Source organism: Trachinotus anak, unplaced genomic scaffold (genome assembly GCF_046630095.1).
Source record: "Trachinotus anak isolate AG129_WGS33_773 ecotype Australia unplaced genomic scaffold, CSIRO_AGI_Tana_v1 ptg000003l, whole genome shotgun sequence".
NCBI lineage: Eukaryota > Metazoa > Chordata > Actinopteri > Carangiformes > Carangidae > Trachinotus > Trachinotus anak.
Window position 1 is genome coordinate 17,977,105 of NW_027273854.1, and position 23,895 is coordinate 18,000,999.

General features: G+C 41.0%; 2 protein-coding genes across 4 annotated transcripts; one reads left to right on the forward strand and one right to left on the reverse strand.

The window, feature by feature from the left end:
• Window positions 1-58: 58 nt before the first annotated feature.
• On the reverse strand, window positions 59-13,440 carry mmd2a (monocyte to macrophage differentiation-associated 2a). The gene is made up of 7 exons (XM_071474257.1): window positions 13,102-13,440; window positions 6,967-7,048; window positions 5,420-5,580; window positions 3,259-3,333; window positions 3,043-3,144; window positions 2,797-2,866; window positions 59-2,271 (listed from the first exon to the last, which is right to left on the reverse strand). The coding sequence occupies exons 1-7, from the start codon at window positions 13,128-13,130 to the stop codon at window positions 2,071-2,073; spliced, it is 720 nt and encodes a 239-aa protein (XP_071330358.1). The 5' UTR covers window positions 13,131-13,440; the 3' UTR covers window positions 59-2,070.
• A 3,775-nt stretch (window positions 13,441-17,215) lies between these two features.
• On the forward strand, window positions 17,216-23,574 carry wipi2 (WD repeat domain, phosphoinositide interacting 2). Of its 3 annotated transcripts, none has more exons than XM_071474259.1 (12): window positions 17,216-17,435; window positions 18,234-18,316; window positions 19,109-19,278; window positions 19,455-19,551; window positions 20,028-20,125; window positions 20,482-20,574; window positions 20,732-20,802; window positions 20,967-21,080; window positions 21,216-21,380; window positions 21,631-21,738; window positions 21,875-21,972; window positions 22,067-23,574. In XM_071474259.1, the coding sequence occupies exons 1-12, from the start codon at window positions 17,362-17,364 to the stop codon at window positions 22,177-22,179; spliced, it is 1,284 nt and encodes a 427-aa protein (XP_071330360.1). In that variant the 5' UTR covers window positions 17,216-17,361; the 3' UTR covers window positions 22,180-23,574. The 3 variants fall into 3 exon arrangements, with proteins under 3 accessions (XP_071330360.1, XP_071330361.1, XP_071330362.1); XM_071474260.1 differs by having other exon boundaries at window positions 19,112-19,278; XM_071474261.1 differs by having other exon boundaries at window positions 20,967-21,074; window positions 22,067-22,686.
• The last annotated feature ends 321 nt before the right edge of the window (window positions 23,575-23,895 follow it).

Genomic DNA, 23,895 nt, shown 5'->3' on the forward strand with positions numbered 1-23,895 from the left:
ACATGATGTCATAAAGCATATCTGACATGCACAAAATGCGCAGATCCTTGCCGTGTAATATAGTGTCTCTTCTTTAATACAGTGATTTCACTGACATAAAATTTTACAAAATAGATCATCTGATTTAAAAAAAAAAAAAAAAAAAAAAAAAATGAAATGCTCACTTCCTGAGTAAGTGCTCTGTTTTCTAAAAGTTCAAACAGACTTTGTTTCACTACTAAAGGTTTAGTAAAGACCTGAAAGTGTGACCTATGAAGTGCTTGATTAAGTATAAAAATCAAAACTATGAAAATAAAAATGGAAATTTGCATATATAATCAACAATGTGTTATTTCTGTCATATTCAGAGGAATTCAGGGAATTCTAGTTAAATCGTCACTGCTGTTGATAGAAAGGTGCTTTGGGAAAAGAGTGCATCACTTACACAAAACAACTGACAATCATGGTCCTCTAAACAAGATAATCAGAGCATACAGCCTTGATGTTCTTTGTGAATTTAACATTTGACCCAGAATACAGAATCAGTGTTGCATTGTGATAATCTCAGATTAGACTTTTCATCTTTAAATCACATTACAGTAAAGCATGAGGCCAGTTCTACTGAGGCCTGCAGTCTATCTCAGGGTGACTGTTAATGCATATCAGTATGTCACCCAGCTATTACATGGTGCCCTTAAGTCTGTCAGCAGACTACATAACATGGTCTAAGTCAGCCTATGATAACCTAGGGCCAGTACAGCAAATATGCTGTACAATGAGAGTTTAAAGTTCAAATGTCTTCAGAGGAACATGCAATATACTGGCCTTAAACTGTAATAGTTAACTTTTACTTAAAGGTTTGTTGGCTGATGACATTTTCATATCTTGAAGATGTGCAAAACTTGATAAAATTAAAATCTGTGCAGTTGTGACACTGACTCATTTAAATCAGGCTTAGCACCACTACAAAGGAATGTGTGTCTGGTAGGTTTTGGCACATCACTTTTGGAGTTAACAAGTGTTGGATAGCTGAGGAGGTGTTGTCACAGACAATATGTTGTCAGTTCACTTGAGGGAATAGTTTGACATTTTGGCAAATACTCTTATTTGCTTTCTTGTAAAGAGTTAGGTTAAAAGATTGATATCACCATTTTGTTGCCTTTTAGTTTAGCACAGCAGCAGTAACATGCTGGAGTCTCCATTGGTTGCCTGACAAACTCATGGTGATGACAAGACTCCAGGAGGTCACTGCTCCCAACCCAAGAACTAGTCTGTACATAAAATCACAACATGTCATTTTCATACCTCAGCTTTTGTACTGGTTAAACAAGTGATATATAACTTAAGAGCTTCAGTGGTGCTGGTAGGTTGATTTCTTTGTGTGTCGCCTTTGGACAGAGCCAGGCCAGCTGTTTACAGATTCTGTGCTAAGCTAAGCTAACCAGCTGCTGGCTGTGGCTTCTCATTCAGCATACAGATGTGGAAGTGGTATCAATCTGATCACCAAGAAAACGTACAAACATATTTCCCAAAATATGAAACTACTCCTTTAACTCAACAGTGGTCATTTAAACCTTCTGGCACATTATGCGTTGCCCTATCTGTGCAAACATCACCTTCAACATCATGAGGTGATAAATAAATTTAGATTTATGTCCAGGGCTGTTACTAAGTTGAATTCCAAATATCTTCTCTTTCTCTATCGATTGGCATCCATGTGGTGAATCAGACAACAAAGTATGTCTCTGTGATCATAACTGGTCTTACACAGCAGAATGAGAATCTGATTTGTGCATATACTTAGTCCACTGTATAGAACTTCACACCTTATTATCAGTCATCACACGTTTGGCCTAATCACGTAACAGTTAGACAGTAAAGGGATTTGGTCCCAGGGTTTTGGTCCCACCTGGGGAGAATTTCATCTGATCCTCAGCGGTCAGAGCTGATGGTCAGATCATGTCAGCACCATCGGATCCTCAAGCATCAGGCTAGCTGTTTTAAAAACACAGTGATCTCATGACTGAAATACACTTTTCTTGGTCATGTCACTTGGTATGGAACCATGTGATCTCCGGTGAGACCGGTTGGTCACCTCGCTGTTTGCAGCAGCTGCTCAGGTAAGTACAGGTACCTCCAGATGGCATAATAATGAATGCCTGCTCCAGCGGCAACAAAAAGATGCCAGATGGCGTGAGCAAAAGGGACAAGGCCATCGCTCTTAAAGAAGACCACGCCCACCACGTAGAAGACACCGCCCAATGCCAGTTCACACACACCTGCACGCTCCACCTGTAACACAACAGAGGAACCTATAATTAAAGAGTTGGTAGAGGTAAGATTCTCAGATAAATCATAAGATAAGATATAAGATAAATTAAGATCTGTTTATCAAGAGTCATATAAAATATTAACCATTTGTGTAAAACTTTGTCATAATTGCTGTGTGAAGTCTTAAAAATGAAGTCTAAAAATGTATTTTCTGCAGTCATAGTAACCTTGACCTTTGACCACCAAAGTTCTAATCATTTCATTTGGTTTGTAGGCTTGTTCTGATTGGTCGTTTTGTAGCAGCATTCTGATTGGATAATTTGTAGCTGTATTCTGAATGGTCAGTTTGTAGTTGCATTCTGATTGGTCAATTTGCAGACATGTTCTGGTTGGTCAGTTTGTACCCTTATTCTGATTGGTTGCCATCTGAATATAGCTAAAAACCAACCAACTAATCAAAATACAGCTGAAAACCAACTAACAAGTCAGAATACAACTACAAAACAACCAACCAATGAGAATAGAGCTGACTGTAATTGGTCTTACCATGGACAGGATGACCAAAGCAGGAACAGCCCCCATGGCCACATATCCCACCAACTCTACCAGCTTGTACCTGCAGGTAGAAAACTGGGACATGAAAAGATAATACCTCCAGTTCTCCATGTATATGTTTCTGCTTCAAACAGCCGCCCAGCGTTTGCTGTTAACACTTGAGGACGGGAGTTTGGTTTCAGGTTAATTGCATCAAACCAGGGCACAGAGTAGAGAGAGAGCAGGAGACTGTGTTACCTCTCATGGAAAAAGAAGACATATATGGATCCTATACAAGCCATGACCCAGATCAGCCAGCGCATGTGGCACGCCCAGGGCCCCAGCTCCCTAAGCATCAACCTGGGGAAACACATCACATGTACATCATTATTCACTATGATCTTATTCACCGGTTTGGTTGTCCATCAGACGTATAGAGGTGTATAATTTGTTGGCTGCAATCACATGACCCACCAGGGAGCATAGGAGGCAGCGATGAAGAAGTAGATGGCCATTCTGTCACACATGTGGAAACGCTGCTCCAACTTCCTACACACAGACAACCAGAAGAGGACATAACAGCTCATTTCTAAAACATGATAAACTATATTTATTTTGGGAAGAATCATTATCTGTTCATCATCCATAATTCCTAAAATATGCAGTATCCAGACTGTAAAAATATTATCAGGCAGGGAATTAAAGCACCTAAGAGCTTTTACTGAGCACTGAGGTTTTTAATCTGGTTGCTAAAACACACAGACTCACATTCACATTCAAACCTCTCCTCCTGACCACGTCCTTCATATAACACAGTGTTTGTTGTGTCTTTTTGGACTATTGTACGTTTTCTTAGAGGATGAGTTAGAAGAAGCATTTCTTTTCATTTCTTAGTCAAATATGTTGATAAAATCTGTTTGTGATAACAATCACTCAAACTGAGTTTTACACCTCACTAAAAGGCTTAAGCAAGAATTAAACATATTAATTTTGTCCTGAGCCCTGTTACTACATGGATAACCAATTTAGCTTGATTTAATTGTTGATGATTTATTGCAATTTCTGGATTTTCCATTTCCTCAAAGCTGGTTTAAAAGTTATCTGGATCTGTTGTGGTAAAAACAAGCTAAAATACAGGCTGGATGATGAGCCTGAACCCATGCATGAACTCATTGTCAGATACAAATAACTCCCTTAATTACAGGTATGATGAAAAGTGTTAGCGAACATGCAGGGTAGTTTTTTACAATTAAGAATTAAATACCAATGCTTCAAAAAAATAAAATAATAGGTACAATCCAAATGAATTAAGAAAAAGCATTCAACCTCAAACCAAACGTAGTGTGTACTGTGAACAAAAGGACCTGGGCCCTGCGCTTCAAATGTGGCTCAACCATAGAGTGTATATAAAAAGGGTTCAATTAATTGAGGCTAACATGCTGTTATCAGGATAAAGTAATCCTGTTAAATTTTTATTTGGCTGTTTGAGGACTGATTTGTTAATCCTGGATTAAGTTACCTTAAAAAACAAAGTTGAGACCATGATCAGTGTTAATATGGCCGATCATGTGATTGCAGTTATAAGTTATAATAGATTATAATGCACTTATATAGCATTTTTTTCTTGTCTTATCGACCACTCAAAGTGCTTTACACTACAAGCCACATTCACCCATTCACACACACGTTCATACAGCACATTTTCTATCACACACTCTTACACACCAATGATACAGCGGGTGTAATTCGGGGGTTCAGTATCTTGCCCAAGGACACTTCAACAAGTGGAATGGAGGAGCCAGGAATTGAACCACCGACCTTTCAATCAGTGGACAACCCACTCTGTCTCCTGAGCTGTGGTTTATATGAGGTAAGTGTGTTGGGAACCATCCCACCATTCACTGGGGCAATAAAATCTCGCTAATAAGATTCATTTTATGTGTGTCCCTGCTGTGTTATTGATGTTATTTTAGTCTACACCAGAATGTTTCCACACCTTCAGCACTGATTAACAATGGGATAATACCAGTGAGTGTGCTGATGTTGATGACTGGTGAGGTGAGGAGACTTTTAAGTGATAATCATAAACCTGCTATGAAGCTTTACTAAAATCTCTCAAAAATAGTTTCAATAGCTTGAACAATTTTCAGCAAAGTGAGCTCTGCAGTTAATCATTTAACGCGTTTTAGTGTTCAAATGACAAATTCACATTTTAATCTCAAATAAAACGCCGTATGTTTTGAGTTTATGTCTTTTCGCTCATTGTACACGTAACTTCCATTATTTGATGATGTGTTAAGTAACTTTTAAAGAACATAACTTTCTGAGATATCATTTTTATGAGGTACATGAGAGGAAAGACTTCTGTGTTAAGACTCTGAAAAGTTTGTTTTAATGTGACTGCGTTTGACTCCATATAAGAGTGACCTGTTTTCAGAGCGTGTGAATTGAAGATGATGTGAAATATTTTCATCACCACGCCACATCTGTTCTCTGGTCTCTGGCCTTCTGGCTCTGTCATAATTAGCAAACTGTATGTCTGAGTGTGATGTAAATGTCTACACAGAAGGACACCCATGCACATCTGCTAAATCCCTACCAGCAATTTCTGTTACACACACACACACACACACACCGGAGGTGGCTGATTTTCCATGTAGCGGTGTGGAAGAGTGTTGAGGTGATGAACAAGCCGGTGAGGCCGCTCCCATAGAGCCAGGCAGCAACACGATGCCATTGGTCCACAGACAAGAAGTAGAGCACCGAGCCGCCCACCAGACTTGGAAGGATCCACAACTAGAAGGAATCAGAAAAACACGAAACCATAGTTTCATACCATCGTTACCATTTTATGTAGACATTTTATAGGAGCACAGTCCAGGGTCTTGCAGGAGAAGGATCATCCACATTTTGTTTTCCTCATGTTTGCTTTATAGAAACGAAAAGTTGCTAAAAAAAGTAGTTGGTTAAATCTGTTCCTGGCATTGTTAACATCCCTATTTCTCTGAATCCAAAAAACACAGCTGCAACCTACATCAGAGTAATACTTTGACTAGGTAATACACTTATTTACCTTCATGACGGGAATAAAGTGAGAGGACTTACACTACTCTCATGTCTGTACGGTACACCACCAGCTACTGGTTAGCTTAGCTTAGCATAAGGACTGGAAACATATTATGGCTCACATAATGACATGTTATGTCGTTTTGTTCCATCCACACAAAACTCTAGGTGCAAAAATGACACATCATGGTATTATTCTTTAATTGTAAAAGTATATATTGTTCATTCTGATAAATGATAAGAAGTTGTCACTTGATTTTCACTTTATTCTGCAAGCAAACAAATAATCGAAATTGATTATATTTCGATTATTTGTGGAGCTCCAGTTTCAACCCTAAATGCCAAAGCCAAACCCTAACTACTGTTATGACAAGCCTGGCTGACAGTAGCTTGTCCTACTAGAGGGGTGGGCTCTCTGCCATCTATACAGATCCCATGTGAACAACCGACATACCTCAAGAAAGACAGCAGAACATAGCCATGAGGATTTTGTTATCTTTGAACATAGCCAGACTTGTTGTTTCTCCGTATCCAGTCTTGATTGGAAGCTAAGATAACCTGCTGCTCGAGGTAGCTTCATGTTTCACACACAGACATGACAGTAGTGGCAATTTTCTCATATGACTTTTGTCGGGAAATTAAATATGTATATTTTTCAAAATGTCAAAACTGATTTTGCACACCGTCCTGCAAAATGGCACCTTAGCAGGTAGCATAGCATCACTAAGTGAATGAATGGACATATGATAAATGGTACCGACTATAGAAAACGCTGCCCTGTTTGAGGCTTTACAGTCATTATGGCCATGTTTTGCCTCTGTTCTCCTCCTGTCTGTCTGCTTCATTCACTCTCTTTCTTCCTCTCTCAGAGGCAGGAGTGCACAGGGATTACAGCAGATTAGAGAAAGCTACAGGGTGAATCACAGATTATCGCCCACCGCCTCCATCACACAGCCAAAAATCCTCCCCTTTCTGCCTCATTCCTCGCAATCCTCACCACACATAGAAAACACAGAGAGAGTCTGGGATAGAGAGAGTAAACCAACAAAAATAGACACCAGTTTTTGCTCTGAAAATGTGTGTGTGTATCTGTCTGTGTGTATTTGTTTGACTCACCCCATGTGTGGCACAGTTTGCAGCATGTTCATACTCAGTGGGCTGGTATCTCCTACTGGCTGGCACCCTGCAATTCATGAACCTGAGAGAGAGAGAGAGAGAGAGAGAGAGAGAGAGAGAGAGAGAGAGAAAGAAAGAAATTCAGGTAATCAATGTAGACCTGAAGGCAAAACAAGGTACTGCTTTATTAGTTAATAAGTTACTTTGTGCTGAACCCATGAAGGCCAAAGCTCTGTGTGTGTGTGTGTGTGTGTGTGTGTGTGTGTGTGGGTGTGTGTGTGTGTGTGTGTGATGGTCATTCTTGAGGGATTTACAGGTCTCTAATCCACATCACGTTGTCTGAATTTTAGTTTGCCTCATCGTTACTAGGGCAACTGTATGCGTTACCATGGCCACCAGTGATGTCACCGTCTGTACTACCACAACAGGATACCTCAGACCACTAACCATTAACTACATTTGCATCGTTTGTCATGAGAGTTTGTCTGAGGGCATTACTGCATATGTTCATGTCTATGTGTTCATGTGTGTGTGTGTGTGTGTGTGTGTGTATGTGTGCGTTTGTGTGCATGCTGTGTAGGCTATTTAATCAGCAGTAAATCTCTCAATCCCAGCTTACAGGAAAAAACACATCTGGAGATGTTACGAAACCACATTTTATACGTCAAGATGAACACACACACACACACACACACACACACTAATTTGAATGTAGCTCCTCGTGCAGGGCCACAGGTGTGTCTTTGTGGGTCAGCTGTGTTATATGTTTACACATTTAGGCTCATCATCATCACACACACATACACACACACACGCCCCCATTGCTTTTTGTTGCAACGCTCTATGAACTCTGCACAGTGAAGAGAGCAATCAGGAGAAAGTGGAGCAGAAGAAGATGAAGGAAGGTAATGTGGCTGCTCCTTCAGGTCAAGCTACAGCACCACGACTTGTCACAATCCAGATGCCGTCTATCAAACACTAGATTACCAAAACCCTCCTGTGACAGTTTGTTTTTAACAATTGATAACACACATCTCTTCACGTCACTTTCACAAAACAGCACAACAGCAGTCAGTGTGAAGTAAACTGTGTCTCAGATGAGATAAACTATGGTTTATCGATGCGAGAGGCTGGTCTGAGAGTGCAGCCAAAGCTGCAACGCTCAACGGTGGCAACAATTGTCCAAAACTTCTGACAAACCAATAGGTAAGATGTATATTCTACAGGAAGTTCTGACTGAACTATATATTTCAATAATACTTTTAGTGAGCATTTTTGTGTAATTGCTTTTGCATTTGTGTTTTTCGATCCAACGGTGATCTCCCACAGGGGGGAGTGGAAGGATTTTCACTGTTGAGCAGGAAACTGCACTTGTTGATATGGTTATTATCAACCATATCATAAAGCTCAGAGGAATTCAGAAAAGAGTTGTTGGCAGATAACACAACATTTGGAAATGTCTAAAATTTAAACATTACAACTATTGCAAGACTTCACAAAAAGCATCAAATCAGGACGAAGGAACGGCATTGTCTCCTTATAAGGAACTCTGATCGTGTGAAAGAGTTCAGATACCAATATGTACAGATAAGATGTCACAACATGGTTTAGAGCAAAATCAAACCATTCACACAAACAACCGTGTTTCCATGTATGATGTAACTACTGTGATGGTGTGACTCTTATGTCTCCTTGCAGATTCATTTCAGAGAGCTGTGGATCTTGAAGCCAGGACAACACTCCACAGATTCACCTCTGTGGATGAGGCAGGTTTCAACTTGGATGGTGAGGAAGAAATGTGAGGGCCAGTGCGGTTACACGAACCATTAATGGAACACTGAGTACCTCATTTGATTCCTTGATGACCTCTATGAAAGACGTGTGCCAGGTGAGGAAAAGGGGCAGGTGAGACTAAGTCTATTTTGTAATGGTATGGGATGATGTGGTGTACAACCCATCTAAGGATGGTGACACTCTTCCGTCTACCTTTCACACCACTCCTTTGCCCGATAGAGGATTTATTTTCCTCATGAAGGTAGAACATTTCTGACCATCAGCCATATTATCAGACATCCCAGAAGTTGTAATGTCGAAGAGAACTTGTGGCCAAATAAGAACTGTCAAGAGTTTCGAAAAAGTAAACTCAGTATCGAGGAATGGTGGTAACCAAATGTAAAGAAAAACTCTTACATAGTTCAATGGCCAAACATCTGGCATATAATCGTAATCGTAATACAAAGTACTTAGGAACAAGTTTGAATATTGGCTGAGTATCTGCAGTAAATATTGTGAGAAAGAAGCATAGTTGAGATATTGTCATGTGATAAAAGACTTCCTCTCCACATTCAAACAGTGTGCCACTATCTGATTTGCTATGACAAGTTCCTATGACAGTTTCTCTGGTGGTCTAAATGCATTTTCTTAGAATGCACCATGCAGCTTTGAGGAAAGGTAAGTAAAGAAACAGGCAGTAAAACTTTAGTGTCCACTCAGTTTGTTCTGAATACGCTGTAAAGTATGAATGTGGTTTGTTGGGCAAAGAGAATGAGACTCAAGAAAGTAAAGTTTGTGTGCGTCACCAGCATCAGTCTGTTCTGCTTCTTCCGGCTGGAAGCTGCAAATTCCTCTCCAGAGTCATCTTCACTTCACCTTGACGGTCCAGCAAGCTCTTTTTTTTTTGGATAAGGTTTTTGCTCCCTGACCTCCACTTCAAGGACCGTGCTTGTCTTTTTTATCTCCCAACTTTAGTTTAATGTCTTCCTTGACTTTGAGGGTCTGAGGTTCAGGGAGGAACTTGTCACACACAGCTCACAGATGTCCATCTCCAGGACAGCGAGTTTCTTTTGGAGGTACCGATTCTTCTCCTCCTTGGCTTTGACTTTACCTGTGAGCTGGAGGCAGGGGGATGTTTTTTTTTCCTCCAGCTGGAGTTTCAGCTGTTCCAGTTGCTATTTATACACCTTCTCACTTTTCTGAAAGAGTCTTATGGTCTCTCCATTCCCTCCTACAGAGCCTTCCTCTCTTGCTCTCTATGTGCTGCAGGTCTTTGACCCTTGGATGTGAAGCTTTGACTTTTCAGCCTGAACCTCTGTTTCATGCTTGATGCTCCATGTTTTTCCCTTTTTCTTCCACAGCCTTTAGTTTGCTGCCATGGTAGGGCAGTGTCAGCTACTCCTCATCCTTCTTGAGCTCCTTTTCGTTCTTCTTTTCCCTCTTTCCATCCCAAAGCTTTGAGGGGACCTGCAGCTTCTCAGAGGAATTATTGCAGGGCTGCATCATTTTCTCAAGCTCCTCTATGTCAGAGGCTTAGACCGAGAAGTTTGCAGGGGAAATGTGTCTTTGATGGAACATCTAACAGTTGCTAACAAGTCATAGAAAAGTGACAACTACTGTACCCAGAGAACAAACAGTAGGCCTTCTCTGTTGTTGTAATAACACGTCCCCAAGGTTACTGTATAAACACAACATTATTTAGAAATATGCAGCATGTGAGAACAATGTAAACTATAATAATAAGGGTCACAAACCTTGATTTTGACACTGGACCCCTCTACAATCCAGGGCCATGTCATTAGGTTATAATGCAGGACCTGCCTTAGTTGACATTTTACTTTAGTGGTGTGAATCCCTTATCACATTTCAGAACATTCAGTGAACGACAGGACATCGGGTTCATGTTTGCCGATGTGTCGGTGTGGGAGGGATTTAGGATCCCCTCCCTCCTATCTAACCTGTACTACGTGTAGAAATGGCAGTAATGGTTGATAACAGGAGTCTATGTTTATTGAATCAAAGAAATAACTTCATTTGAGTGTTTTCTATCTTTCACACAACACACACAAAATTATACAACGAAATTTGAATATTTAAAAAACCCCAACCTCTATAAACTCACCCTACACCTAAATCTAACCTTAAATCTAAAACTAAGTCTAAGCTCTGTTAAGCAGCCTTTTAATGAAGTGGCCACAATACCCTTACTTTCCAAAAACGACATTCCTCACTCTCAAGGTCTAAAATTCAAACGGATCCTAACAAAGATAGAAGTACAAAAGTGTGTGTGTGTGTGTGTGTGGGTGTGTGTGTGTGCATGCGCGCATGTGCACGTGTGTGTGCACTTACCACCACAACCCTCATAACAGGAATGTCGGTGTGTTTTCCTGTTGTGGCTCAGGTTGGAAGTGCAAGACATCAGAGCTCTCTACAGCACAAAACACCTCTCACACACATATTTTTTCTTCACCTTTTTTTTCTCGCCCTTTTTTTTTTTTTACTAATACCAACATTATGGGGCATCAAGAGTCATTCTTTCTAGTCTTTTTTTGCTTTTACATAATAAACTTTTCTGGCTCCAGCACCCCTGCAACCCTGTAAGGATAAGTGGTATAGATAATGAATGGATGGATGGATAATCACCTTGAATGCTTCACTATTGAGCTTGTGCCACAGTCTCTATCTTTCTCAAGATAGAGAAATTACAGAATCCCCGGAAAGAAAACATTTAGTGAGATAACATTAGATTATTGTATGGCTCGTATGCCTTTCTTTTTTCCCCCACAGTTCTACTGGCTGTACCAAGTGCATAACAAGAGAACAGTATTTTTCGAGGTGCTGTTGCAGTATTTTAGGGCTATCAATGAACCTGAATGTGGCACTCTGATGTCCTCTAATCAGTTATGACAAAACCCTGTGTGTGTGTGTGTGTGTGTGTGTGTGTGTGTGTGTGTGTGTAATGAGCTGAAAGGAAGGGATAGGGATTCACAGGCTCTGATCAGAGAGGACATTGTTGTCAGCACACTATTCTCTTTCTTTTCTTTCTTTCTGCTATTCAGATTTCTACAAACTTGTTTATTGTACGGTTCATTACTTCTTCCTGTGTGTGCGTGCGTGTGTGTGTGTGTGTGTGTGTACGAGGAACCCATGCTTTCACCTCAAATAGCAAGCGCTTAGTTATAAAAGCCCATTACAGCACATTCCATACATTAATAGGATCGGTTGCATCTAAGAGGATCAGAAACTTTGGATCCTGGTAGGATAGTGTACACTGTAGGATTGTGTGTGTGTGTGTGTGTGTGTGTGTGTGTGTGTGTGTGTGTGTGTTTATGTACACTCTGTAACTCCAGGACTATTCCTTTTCCAGCAAAGATCAAGTTCATCTCCTCTGGGACTCCAACTCTGGTTCTCACGATTATCACCATCTCCCACCCACACACACACAAACAGCGCGTGACACACACAGATACATACAAACTGACTGGTGACTCACACTGAAGAAGAATTCAGTGTGATATACTGTTAACTGCTGTCTATGTCCGTGGTTCCCAACCTCTGTTGACCTATGTACCCCTTATCTATTTTACTCTGCATTCATTTTAGCTATCTGTTTATTCATTACTTTCAGCGAACACTTTCAAGTGTTTTTAAAGATTTTATTTTTCCATTACTTTTGGCAGTTTTGACAGTTTATTTGTTAGGCTATTAGCTTTTAGCTAGCTAATTCAGCTGTTCAACTATTTCAATGTCTATTCATTACTTTCAGTTAATTCAACTATCAGTATCGGTTGTATTCTTGTAGCAGTTTATCCATGAGGCTACTTTTATCTAACTATTCTGATGTCTCTTCCCATTTGCTGACAAGTTTTCATGTACACAGTTGCAACACATGATTAGCATCACACCAGTTTGTAATTCTGTTTGGCTGCTTATCTTCCACCTTAACACAAATAAGTAGGCCATGTGGATGTATTTATTTTTAATAATAAATCACATTTTAAAAAATGTATTAATTTATTTATCAATTTTTTTTTATAGGGAACAACTCTAAAAGGAGTCTGGAGAAGCATGAAATAAAGTGATTCTGATAGCAGGCCGCAACTGAATGTTATTGTTCATGAGCTCCTTTCATTCTCTAGCCAGAGAATAGCAAGATAAGTGGTCTCTCTCCCTCTCTCTCTCTCTCTCTCTCTCACACACACACACACACACACACGCACGGACACACAAACTAATCTATAACATCTTTCTGATTGTCCCTGTGCCAGCGCGTCACTGCGCATGGATGCACAGGGTCTGTCACACAGGAGAAATATGGTGCCACATCTCAGCGGTCAAACCCTCCTGACAAAATAAAATTACCTTCCCAACTTCGTCCTCTTCAAGTCCATGTTGTGTGTGGGTCGTGTGCGCGCAGCGCGTCGGTGCGCCCCGGCTCTATCTCCCGACGGCGGCACACCAGCGAGCGGCGTCCCCTCCTACGGATTCCCCATTCCGGATGTCCCACCGCCGTGCGTCCAAACATAAACACATAAGTCCAGCGGGGGCAGCGACCTGCGGAGTCGGCCAACTATTCAACAACAACAACAACTAAATGACTTTTGACCAAAGTGTCGGGGCTTTGTCTGGAGATCAAACAACGAGCCATCCGGTGGAGCGGAGGCGGTGTGCGCCGCAGCTCACGGTGAGCGGGGAACTGTGCAGAGTTTTGTTTGCAGGATGTTCCGCGGGACTGAGCCTGTAACCCCTCCTCTCGCCTCCCCTCCCCTTTCCCCTCTCCTGGCTGATGATAACACAGCAGCAAACAGCAACCCCTCCCCACAACACAGCGCTCCCCTGCCGCCGTTTATTTTCATTTTCATGAGAACAGTTAGTCTGAAGAAGTGGAACATACAGGAAAAGAAAAGTGAAAGTTGTAGGCCTAAAACTGTCATGTGCAGGGGGGAGAAAAAACATACTGGAACATAATGGGAAAGTATGTATGTGTGACAGGTGATATGTTATATATATTTTATGTTTATTTATTTTGGATTATTATGTTGCCTATTCTGTTACCTGTCAGCCACTATCAAATGCATTTAGCAGTGATGGAAAAAGTATTCAGACTTCTAACTTAAGTTAAGGTACTCTACTGCAAGTTAAAGTCCTGCAATCAAAACCTTACTAATATACAAGCACACAGTTATTATCACCAAAAGGTGATTAACATATCACAAGTAAAATTACTCATGCAGAGGATGCTCCCTGTGACTGTATATAATATTATTAGTTGATTTATGACCATGCACGGAAAATATGCAGTATTTTACTGTAACCATGTAGACCTACAGTAAAAAAAATACAGTACTTCCTACTGAAATTCGGCAGCGTATATGATTTTTTTAATAACATGTGTGCTGTGTGTGACATTAACATACACACATTTCTCTTTAAAAAAAAGACATGGCTCCACTTTGCTTCCATTTGTCTCACATGTGTCTCCCTGCGTGTCACTAAACTCCACTTTGCAGATTCACTCATGCTTCTCTTCAAACAACACACACACACACACACACACACACAAAGTGAGTGGAAAATTAAATATTATCCAACAATAACAGTGCCCACCAGAAGCCCTTTGTGGCAGTGTGCAGCAGCTGTGTGAGACAGAACAGATACATTATGCAAACACACAGACTTCCAAACGAATTCCCACTCTTTAAACAAAACTTGTTACACATTTACCTCTGTGGCTGCGTTCAGAGATAACATTCCAAATAACAATGACAGTGGCCAGATGAGCATATATGCACAGGTAAATAATACTCCTAAATATACACTATCACTATCAGTGTGTGTGTGACCAAGGTATACTTTATAGCCATCTACCTACAGACTATAAGCTCGGAAGAAGCTTGTGGCTGAGTATTTGGTTTTTGTTTGTTTGTTGTGTTTTTGTTTGTTTGTTTGTTTGTTGCAGTGATTCAGGAAATCAGCTAGGATTTGGTCACAAATTCAGGCCATTTTATATACAATATATCTATATTTTCTCACATTACAACACTAAATTTTTTCATGTTGTGATCCTTATTTTAAATCTTTAAAATAACAATAACATATTTTGTTCATACTCTCAGTGCATTTGTTGTCTCTTATCATCATAGCATCTTATAACTGCCATCATCATCATCGAAAAAAACATTTTCCTCATAATTAATCTAAAGCTGGGTACGTGGCCCTGCTGTCTGTTTCCCATACCTCACCTCTGTCTTTCTTTCCATCATGTTTGTTTGAAAGCTATGCCTTGTGTAAACCAAAGGCCGGTACACAGCGCGTTGGACCTCTGCCTGTGCTGACAGACCTCTGGAAGAGAGGCAGCCGCTCAGTCCCTGAAAACAGTAAACTGATCCAAAAGACACAGCTGACATCACAGCGACATGGGAGCAAACAGGGATCTTAAATGCTCTGATTAGCAAAATGACTCCAAAGAGGATGCATGGATGGAGTCACTGTGGTAATCTTACAGATGAAATTCAAAAATAAATGCGCTTATAATGACCATTAGTAGAGCTTGAGCAATAAAGTGAATGAAAAATAGTTTTTATCTACACATTGCCAAGGCCTTTGAGTGGGCATTCAGGGAATTCACTTTCAGTAATAATTTCTCTTTATTAAAACACTTGCCAATACTTACTAATACTTGCTTGTTGATAAGGACTATTTGTTGATTTACACAGGGATGGGTTTTTGGGGACAACAGGAGCATTTATTTGGGCAAAGGTTCATCACAATGGACTGAATTCTTCTTAGTGTCATTTGGTTTCTCAGGTTTGTTGCTTTTTTTCTTGCCTTTTTATACTTGTGCCAAGTAGCTAGCAGTGTTTCTACTCTATATCCTTCTTTTGTTCAGTGAGATCCGCACACAGGATGAGGAGCAGCTGTCTGCAGAGTCTGTCTCAGGCAGTTACCTCTTAACTGCTAAGCTTTGTGTTCTTATATCCAGTCAGTAATTTGTGTCAGTCACGATAGCGCTGCGACGTGCTCAGACTTACACCTGAAACTGCCCTGAAACAAATACACACAGGCAAGGCCTGTGACTCACATCCCAAATTACACTTCAGTCAACACCTCACATCACTGTCTCCTTCTCGTCCCACGCCTCAGAGCTTGTTGCTCCAGCTGCCAGGGCTGTTATTGTATGTTACTGTATAAGTTGCCAAGCTCATGCTCACATCAAACACAGACAGTCAGAAGATAATAGGTAATGTTCACAAAAGCTGAAACAAATGCAATTTAATGGAATTATTTACCTTGACTTACTTTCTTAGTAACTTTTGGTAGTAATTTTTAAGAATCTGATACATGGTCAATACTGTAAATCTACATGCTGGACACAAACTTCAGCACTGCAATATACACTATACTTAAATACTTAATATATATATATATATATATATATATATATATATATATATATATATATATATATATATATATATATATATATATATAGTACAGATTTATAGTTATATATATATATATATATATATATATATATAAATAACTAAAAATCTGTACAAACCAAACATTTAATTAATTGAGAAAATAATCAGCACATTAATCAATAATGCAAACAACCACTGATTGTTACCATATTACAACTATAGCTAAGAATAAACTGCATCTCAATCAACTAAATGCTGCTTAGACTTTAAAGGATAGGTTCACAGTCTTTAAACAAATATAAACACTTGCTGTCACTATTCCTCCTGTTTATCTAGCCCTGAAGAGATCCCTTCACAGATTTTCTGCATTGAGTACTTTTTTTAATACTTTAACTGCATTTTCCTCACCAGACTTATGTACTTGTATATTTCCAATGGATGACTTTTACTTGTTATGCACCATTTCAATGTTATTCGTACTTTTATTTCCACAAAGGATAAAGGATGAATACTTCCTCCACTAATGCCTTTCTTATCCACTATATATGTTCAATAGGGCTGGGGGGGGGGGGTTGCTGTTTTATTGTTCATCATCTATGTAAAGCACTTTGTGCTACATTTCATTGTATGAAAAGTGCTATACAAATAAAGTATGATTGATTGATTGATTGATTGAATAAATGTGATCTTATCCAGCACATGTTCCCTAAATATAATATATTTAACACAATTACAGCCTACAACGTGAACGTTGGCCGTTCATTTCAGATGTTGTTTGCACATATTGACGGTGGGGGGCGCTGTTAGATCAAATCATGAGCAGCAACTGCACAGCGGAGTGTTTCCAGGAGAGCTGTGTTAGCTCTTGCCTCCTCTCTCCCGTGGAACCGAGACATCAGAAACAGAAACACTCTTCCCACTTATATCTGCTTACATCCACCGTGTTTAATCTCACCAGGGGAGCGCACCCAGCGGAACTGTCCTGGCTCTTTAAAGGTGCCTCACGCTGCGTCCTCGGAGTCTGCGCAGTAGGGGGGAGCAACAGCCTCCATGAAAAACAACAACAATCACTACAGCAGGGCCAGGGAAGAGACATGGCCCCGTGAAGCTCCACACGTCTGGCCCCTACCACAGCCATAATACCAGCCCAACTGCTGCTGTTTCTACCGGAGCTTTATATGTCCATGTTGCCGAGCCCATGAACTTGGCTAGTCAAAGCGGGGATGCTGGCGGTAGCCAGCTCCTCTTCGCCAACTTTAACCAGGACAACACGTAAGGCAGGGCCGGGGGAGAGTGTCTGGGGGATCCGATGGCCTGTGCTGTCAAGCTAGCTGACGGTAGCTAGCTCAGTGTGGACTTGTCTGGACGTCTCACGGGGTGACAGGGCTCGATATGAAAAACCCTGGACGTGGTTTCTCACTTTAGATATAGCTACCCAGATACGCTGATGTTAGCTAGCTAATGGAAATGTCTAGATATGTTTTATTTCAGCCGCCACGGGCGTAGCTTTCTAGCTAACGTGATGTTGTGTGGTCCGAGGCTAACTTTAGCTACAATACACATGTAGGTTGGGTGTCATGTAACTTCTCGGGTGGCAGAGGTGAAAATTGTTGTGATTAATATATTAATTACAGATGGACAAAGCCGAAGTCAAAGTAATATTGTTTGGTTTGGGCGCCAGCTTTGTTGATATGTTTCAGGACTGGCGCTACAGTAGGAGGACTGTTAGACAATGCTGTAACGGTCTCAAACCGGGCCACTGTTTTTCTGTTCACAGACCGAGGTAACACATATAGATATACCTCTGTAACGCACGGAGGGTTATACCGCTACATGTACAGGTGGCCGCTGTAGACCAGAGGCCTGGTGCTATTGCAAAACATCTCCAGTCGTGTGACGAGACCGAGACCACTGAGATTAAACAGGCGGATTCCTATAGAGTCTATTTTAAAAGGCCTCTGTAATAATGATACTTGAATCCTTCAGTATTTAGTGTGTATGGGTGTGATATCTCTCTGATGCAACGCTTGCTCAGTCCTGCTGTTGTGCCTGTTTCTTTTATGTAAATAGGTCCTTAGCTGTTGGCACCAAATCAGGATACAAGTTTTTCTCCCTGTCCTCTGTGGACAAATTGGAGCAGATATATGAATGTAGTAAGTATTTTCTACCCACTTGTGTGTAAAGTCTCTTAATCCCAAGCAGAATGGGTATCACACATTTGTGTTTTAAAACGTGTTTTACAATAACTGTATTACTACTCTGTAACATTTTTGCTTAGTCATATTTTTGAGTTATTGTGTTTAATGCACGCTCTAGACAGAACACAATCACTGCACCAGTAGAGGATTGCTTTTACTTTAAATATTAATAAAGTTTGTCAGCACTTTTCCCCTAGTATTTGACATCAAGCTTCCTCCTCATTATTGGGTTTACATACATTACAGTATGTTCCCTGGTACACCCTCATTATGCATCTATGTATGGTTAGCTAACCTGTACTTTTTTGATCATCCCATTGTGTTTAAATAGCCAATGCAAAGGAAGTAGTAGCACGCTCATGTTGTATAGTCAGAGGATGACTCTGAGTCATCTTTGAAAATAAGTTCTGTTCACTGTAATTCACTAACCCAGCTTTTCTTTCAACCATTTACTAAACATGATAGTGTGGTAGAGTCTTTGCAGGTATGTTAGGGTACAACAAAACTCACACTGTGACTAAAGTGGTACCATTCTTGGCATCCATCAGAAAGTTGGAAAAGAGTGATTGTTTTTCTGAAGTAATCAGCTTATTCCCCTAAGTATGTTGTTAAATATCATCATGCGATGTCTTCATTTGCGCCGTTTCACTCCGTTGACTATTAAAAATGACTCCCACAAGGATCACAGAGAGGCAGCTATTAAAAGATGAGAGGTGCGAAGTGATTATTTTTTGTGTGTGTCTGCAGCAGACACGGAGGATGTGTGTATTGTGGAGCGTCTGTTCTCCAGCAGCCTGGTGGCCATCGTCAGCCTGAAGGCCCCCAGGAAGCTCAAAGTCTGTCACTTCAAGAAGGGAACTGAGATCTGCAACTACTCCTATTCCAACACCATACTGGCTGTCAAACTCAACAGACAGGTAGGAGGACGAGGGCAAAGAAATACCTGTTTGTCTCACTATAGTCACGTCTTCATCACACAACAACTTATTGATCTTGAGCAAATGTCAGAGTTGGCTGAGAAATCTGTGCAACAAAATTTCAAAGTAGTGCTTGTCTTTGACTGTGACGTTGATGTGTTGTGGCTCCTCTGCAGAGGCTGATTGTGTGCCTGGAAGAGTCGCTGTACATTCACAACATCCGAGACATGAAAGTGCTGCATACTATCAGAGAGACTCCACCCAACCCTTCAGGTGAGCCTGAGCAGTGACGGTTATTATCTCAACATGGTATGATAAGTAGTGTACTACAGTAAAATGTTCCTAGGGCAAAAATGGATTGAATTATTGGGAAGTAGGTTTTTCCCTGTACGGTATTTGCTCATAGTGAAACCAGGGATGATGCCTTCGGTTTCGCTTTCATTTTTATTAGTTTATTTCTAGTTAATCATGTTGTTTTACAGCCGGTTCATCATTATCTCTGTTCTGGCTGCTGCTGCCCTAAAGGATGAAATCTCTCACTGCTAACTAAGCTCTCCAACATGTAACACAGAACAAGAAAGAGAAAATACAATTGGAAATTATAAATCCTATGGTTACTGCAGTCTCAAAGTGTACACAGTTCATTATTTTAGTTTCAGTTTCACATATTCCCAAGTTCAGATGAATGTGGTGGTTCAAGTTCATCTGTCTTTGTTAATTAGTTTCTATTTGTATACACATTTCTCCAGGATTGTGTGCCCTTTCCATCAGCAATGATAACTGCTACCTGGCGTACCCAGGCAGCGCTACAATAGGAGAAGTTCAAGTGTTTGACACAGTCAACCTGGTAGGTGAACACAAGCCCAGTGAAACCCTCTGCCTTTCAGAAAGCCCTGAGGTTTAATGTATTAACCATTTTTATGTCCTTAGCTCTTATCTCATTAGTCAGCAGTTTTTTTTGACCATGGCACACAAACACTTGCATTTGTAGCTGAGGCAGTGTTTCTGCTGCGTATTGTATTGTCATTTAGTCATTTAGTATTGTATAGTGACTATTGAATGTCATGTTGATAAAGAGCCAAAGCTAAATTTTGTCTATTCTGTCAGGCAGTGTTTGCTACCATTAGTCAAAGTGGCTCATAGATATTAATTTGTATTCCTGAAGTAGCACATCTCTAACCAGGGGGTGTGTTTGTTTTACAGCGAGCGGCTAATATGATCCCAGCCCATGACAGCCCGTTAGCGGCTCTGGCTTTCGATGCCAGTGGAACCAAACTGGCCACAGCCTCAGAGAAGGTAGGACAGTCCTTGTACAGCGCTCTGGCCTGGTATCTATGTGGCTCATTTGTGTGTGATTTTTGTTTCCTGCCTGAGTAAATATGGTTCCTTATTGTTGCTGCCTTTTCAAGTGTTGTCATCCTCTGCATATCTCGTTTCTTTCACTTCCTCCCAGGGCACAGTCATTCGTGTCTTCTCAATCCCAGAGGGACAGAAGCTCTTTGAGTTTCGGCGAGGAGTCAAGAGGTAGAACAGATTTGATCACTGACTTGCTGCAGCTACAGTCAGGTTTTTCAGAAATGAAAGAGGTTTTACTGTGATGGATTAGCATGATTCTGTATCTGTGTCTGCGCATGCATTGGTATGTACGGTATGTGTGCGTTCACCTGTTTCTGTGCTTCATATCTTAGGTGTGTGAGCATTTGCTCATTGGCATTCAGTATGGAAGGCCTGTACCTGTCGGCCTCCAGCAACACAGAGACGGTCCACATCTTCAAATTAGAAACGCAGAAGGAGAAGTATGTGTACGTACCTTTCTGTCTCCAGATTTTAAAAGACTTCTGAGGCAGCTTGGCTGGATTTTCCTCCATCTTTACATTCATGTTAAACAGAGCGATACAGGCTTCTCACATTGAGTGTGCGTGTATGTGTGTGTGTAGGCCTGCGGAGGAGCCCACCACATGGGGAGGGTACCTGGGCAAGGTCCTGATGGCGTCCACCACCTACCTGCCTTCCCAGGTCACAGAGATGTTCACCCAGGGGCGAGCCTTCGCCACCGTACGTCTGCCCTTCTGCGGACACAAGAACATCTGCGCCTTAGCTGTGTGAGTGCCGGTCACATTTACATACACAGACAGGTCATTCAGTTTGCTTCGTGCTTCTCATTAGCACCTGATGGAGACAGTTAATTTGGTTCTGATTCATTTATGAAGATGAAAAACTTTATTTTCACTTTAGTTGTTGTGATCGTTTGAAATGAGTTAAATAGTTTGTTAATTCTGTGTTGTTTATTTTGAACGATTTTTTTCTGATGTGAGATGTTTGTGAATTTTTGTTTTAATTGTTTTAAATCAGGATTCAGAAGATTCCCAGGTTGTTGGTTGCAGCAGCTGATGGTTACTTGTATCTGTACAACCTGGACCCACAAGAGGGAGGGGAATGCACACTTATGAAGCAACACAGGTAACACACACACACACACACACACACACACACACACACACAGAGTTAATACAGAGTGAATAAGACAAATGTGGAGTAATAGTTTTGACAGTCATACATTTTCTTCTATTGAATCTGCGCTTGTTATTGACCTCAGGTTAGATGGCAGTGCTGAAGCACCCAATGAGATCCTTGAGCAGGGGTCACATGACCGCCCGCTTGTGGCCCAAACCTATAGTGCAGCTGTCACTAAAGGTAAGCCACGTCTGACTTTGTTACAGAATGTAAGTCAGTAAGTACACCAAGTTTTTTTGTTTCAATATTTGACCTTTGACCCCTTGTTTCCTAGGTTACTGCGAAGAGCAGGGCGCCGTAGGAGGGGCAGGCCTAGAAGAGGACCTCAATGACTTGCGCTTAGAGGAAGAGAACGAGCAACCGCCACTCATCCTTGAAACTGACTGATTTTACGAACGGCTGTACCCACCACTCAGAGGGCTCCTCTGGTGCTGCTATGAACATGTGACACAAGGGGGGCAGGGGCAGGATCAGGATCAAAGACCGGGGGGTGTTTTTAAACGCTCAAAGGGCCTGTCTGTCAGTATGTGCGTTTGTCTGTTCACATCCATTTCCATCTTTTTCTTCCCTCCTCCCCTCCTCCGCTTCCTTCTCCCTCAGTTTTGCCTGTGCAGGCCAGACTGAAGCTTTGCATGTACACGTGCCAACCGCTACAAACATGCTCCAATGTGAAAATGAGTATCTGTGTGTGTGTATTGGACATTTCATTGAAAAAAAAAAAAAAAATGTAGCTGTGTCTCCAATTAAGACACACACACACAGACGCAAGCACTGTGTAAACTGAAAGTGATTGTGTAAGTGCCTCTCTGCCCCAGAGTCATGGTTTTCTTCTGTCTGAGAGAGGGATCTCTTTGCATTGGCTTAATAAAATCTATTTTCAGTTGTTGGATCTTACTGGAGGGTGTGTACTATCTTTTCTAACCTCTTCCTCTCTTGAATCCGGTCACACACTGCCCTGTGAAGACTGTGGCATCGGTCGAGTTTACCCTTGAAAGAATGAAGCTTTTGGCATGAGGCAGAGGTGTTTGTGTATAGGAGTGTGTGTTTGCGCGCTCATGCTGAGACCTCATTTGTGTGTGTTTGCTGGGCATGTACATTAGCTAAACAGTGAGAACTTAGCCTCCACTCGTCTGCGCTCACATTTACCTCATCCAAACAGAGGCTCAGTAGACCTCCCCGCCCTACCCCACCCCCAACCCCCCAGGCCTGCAGTCATTGGTTGATTTTAAACTGATATTAATGAGCTTTTTTAAATCTACATAATCAGTCATAACCAATGATGTGTCATGCGTATGAAAACATGCATGGTGATGTTGATGTGCTACTGTGTCCATACATCAAAGATATTTGGGTGGTGATGATCAGTTCGAGTCAGGCAGCAGATCAGTCGAGAAAGGCAGGAAGCTGTCAGTGAAAAGTCCTCAGTGACAGTCTTCTCTTACTCTTCATCCCACTGAATCTCTACTCTGTACATAACTAGATGTGGCAAGATATCGCTGTGCTATATTGTCAGGTTTGACTTTAAGGCTCTCTGGGATAGTGAGTGTTGGGCCTGCGAGTAAAACTGTGGATTATAATTTGATTGATCGAGAGCTCAGGCTGAGCCGCATCAACTGCTCCAGGATGCTGCATGATTCCCCATTAATCCTTTGGTGTCTGAAGCCACTAAACAAGGACTAGCTGTGGGATTTTGGAGTGTCAGGCATTTTCTAATGATTTTGTATAAAATGTGAAACATTCATCTGAAACTAAAATGAAAATAAATTCCATGTTGATGTATGAGATAGGTGCCTTTTGTTGTTGTTACACTGTGGCATGTTGCATTCATTTAGAAAAGGACTCGGGGACATTTAAATAAGAACAGTGAGTATTTACCATGGTGTTACTCTGCCTTACAGCTTCTGTAACCAGAAGATATTCTTCATTTACCTCAGATATACTTTTATAATAGTTTCTTGAAAAAGTTTTACATTTTACCAAATGCTTTAAGATGTTGAAGATTACTGACACAAAGTACTGAGGAGAACCAGCATTTAATTTCACTTATAGACATGATCATATCCAAATTAAAGTGAATCAAAAGCCATTTTCAGCACACTGTCC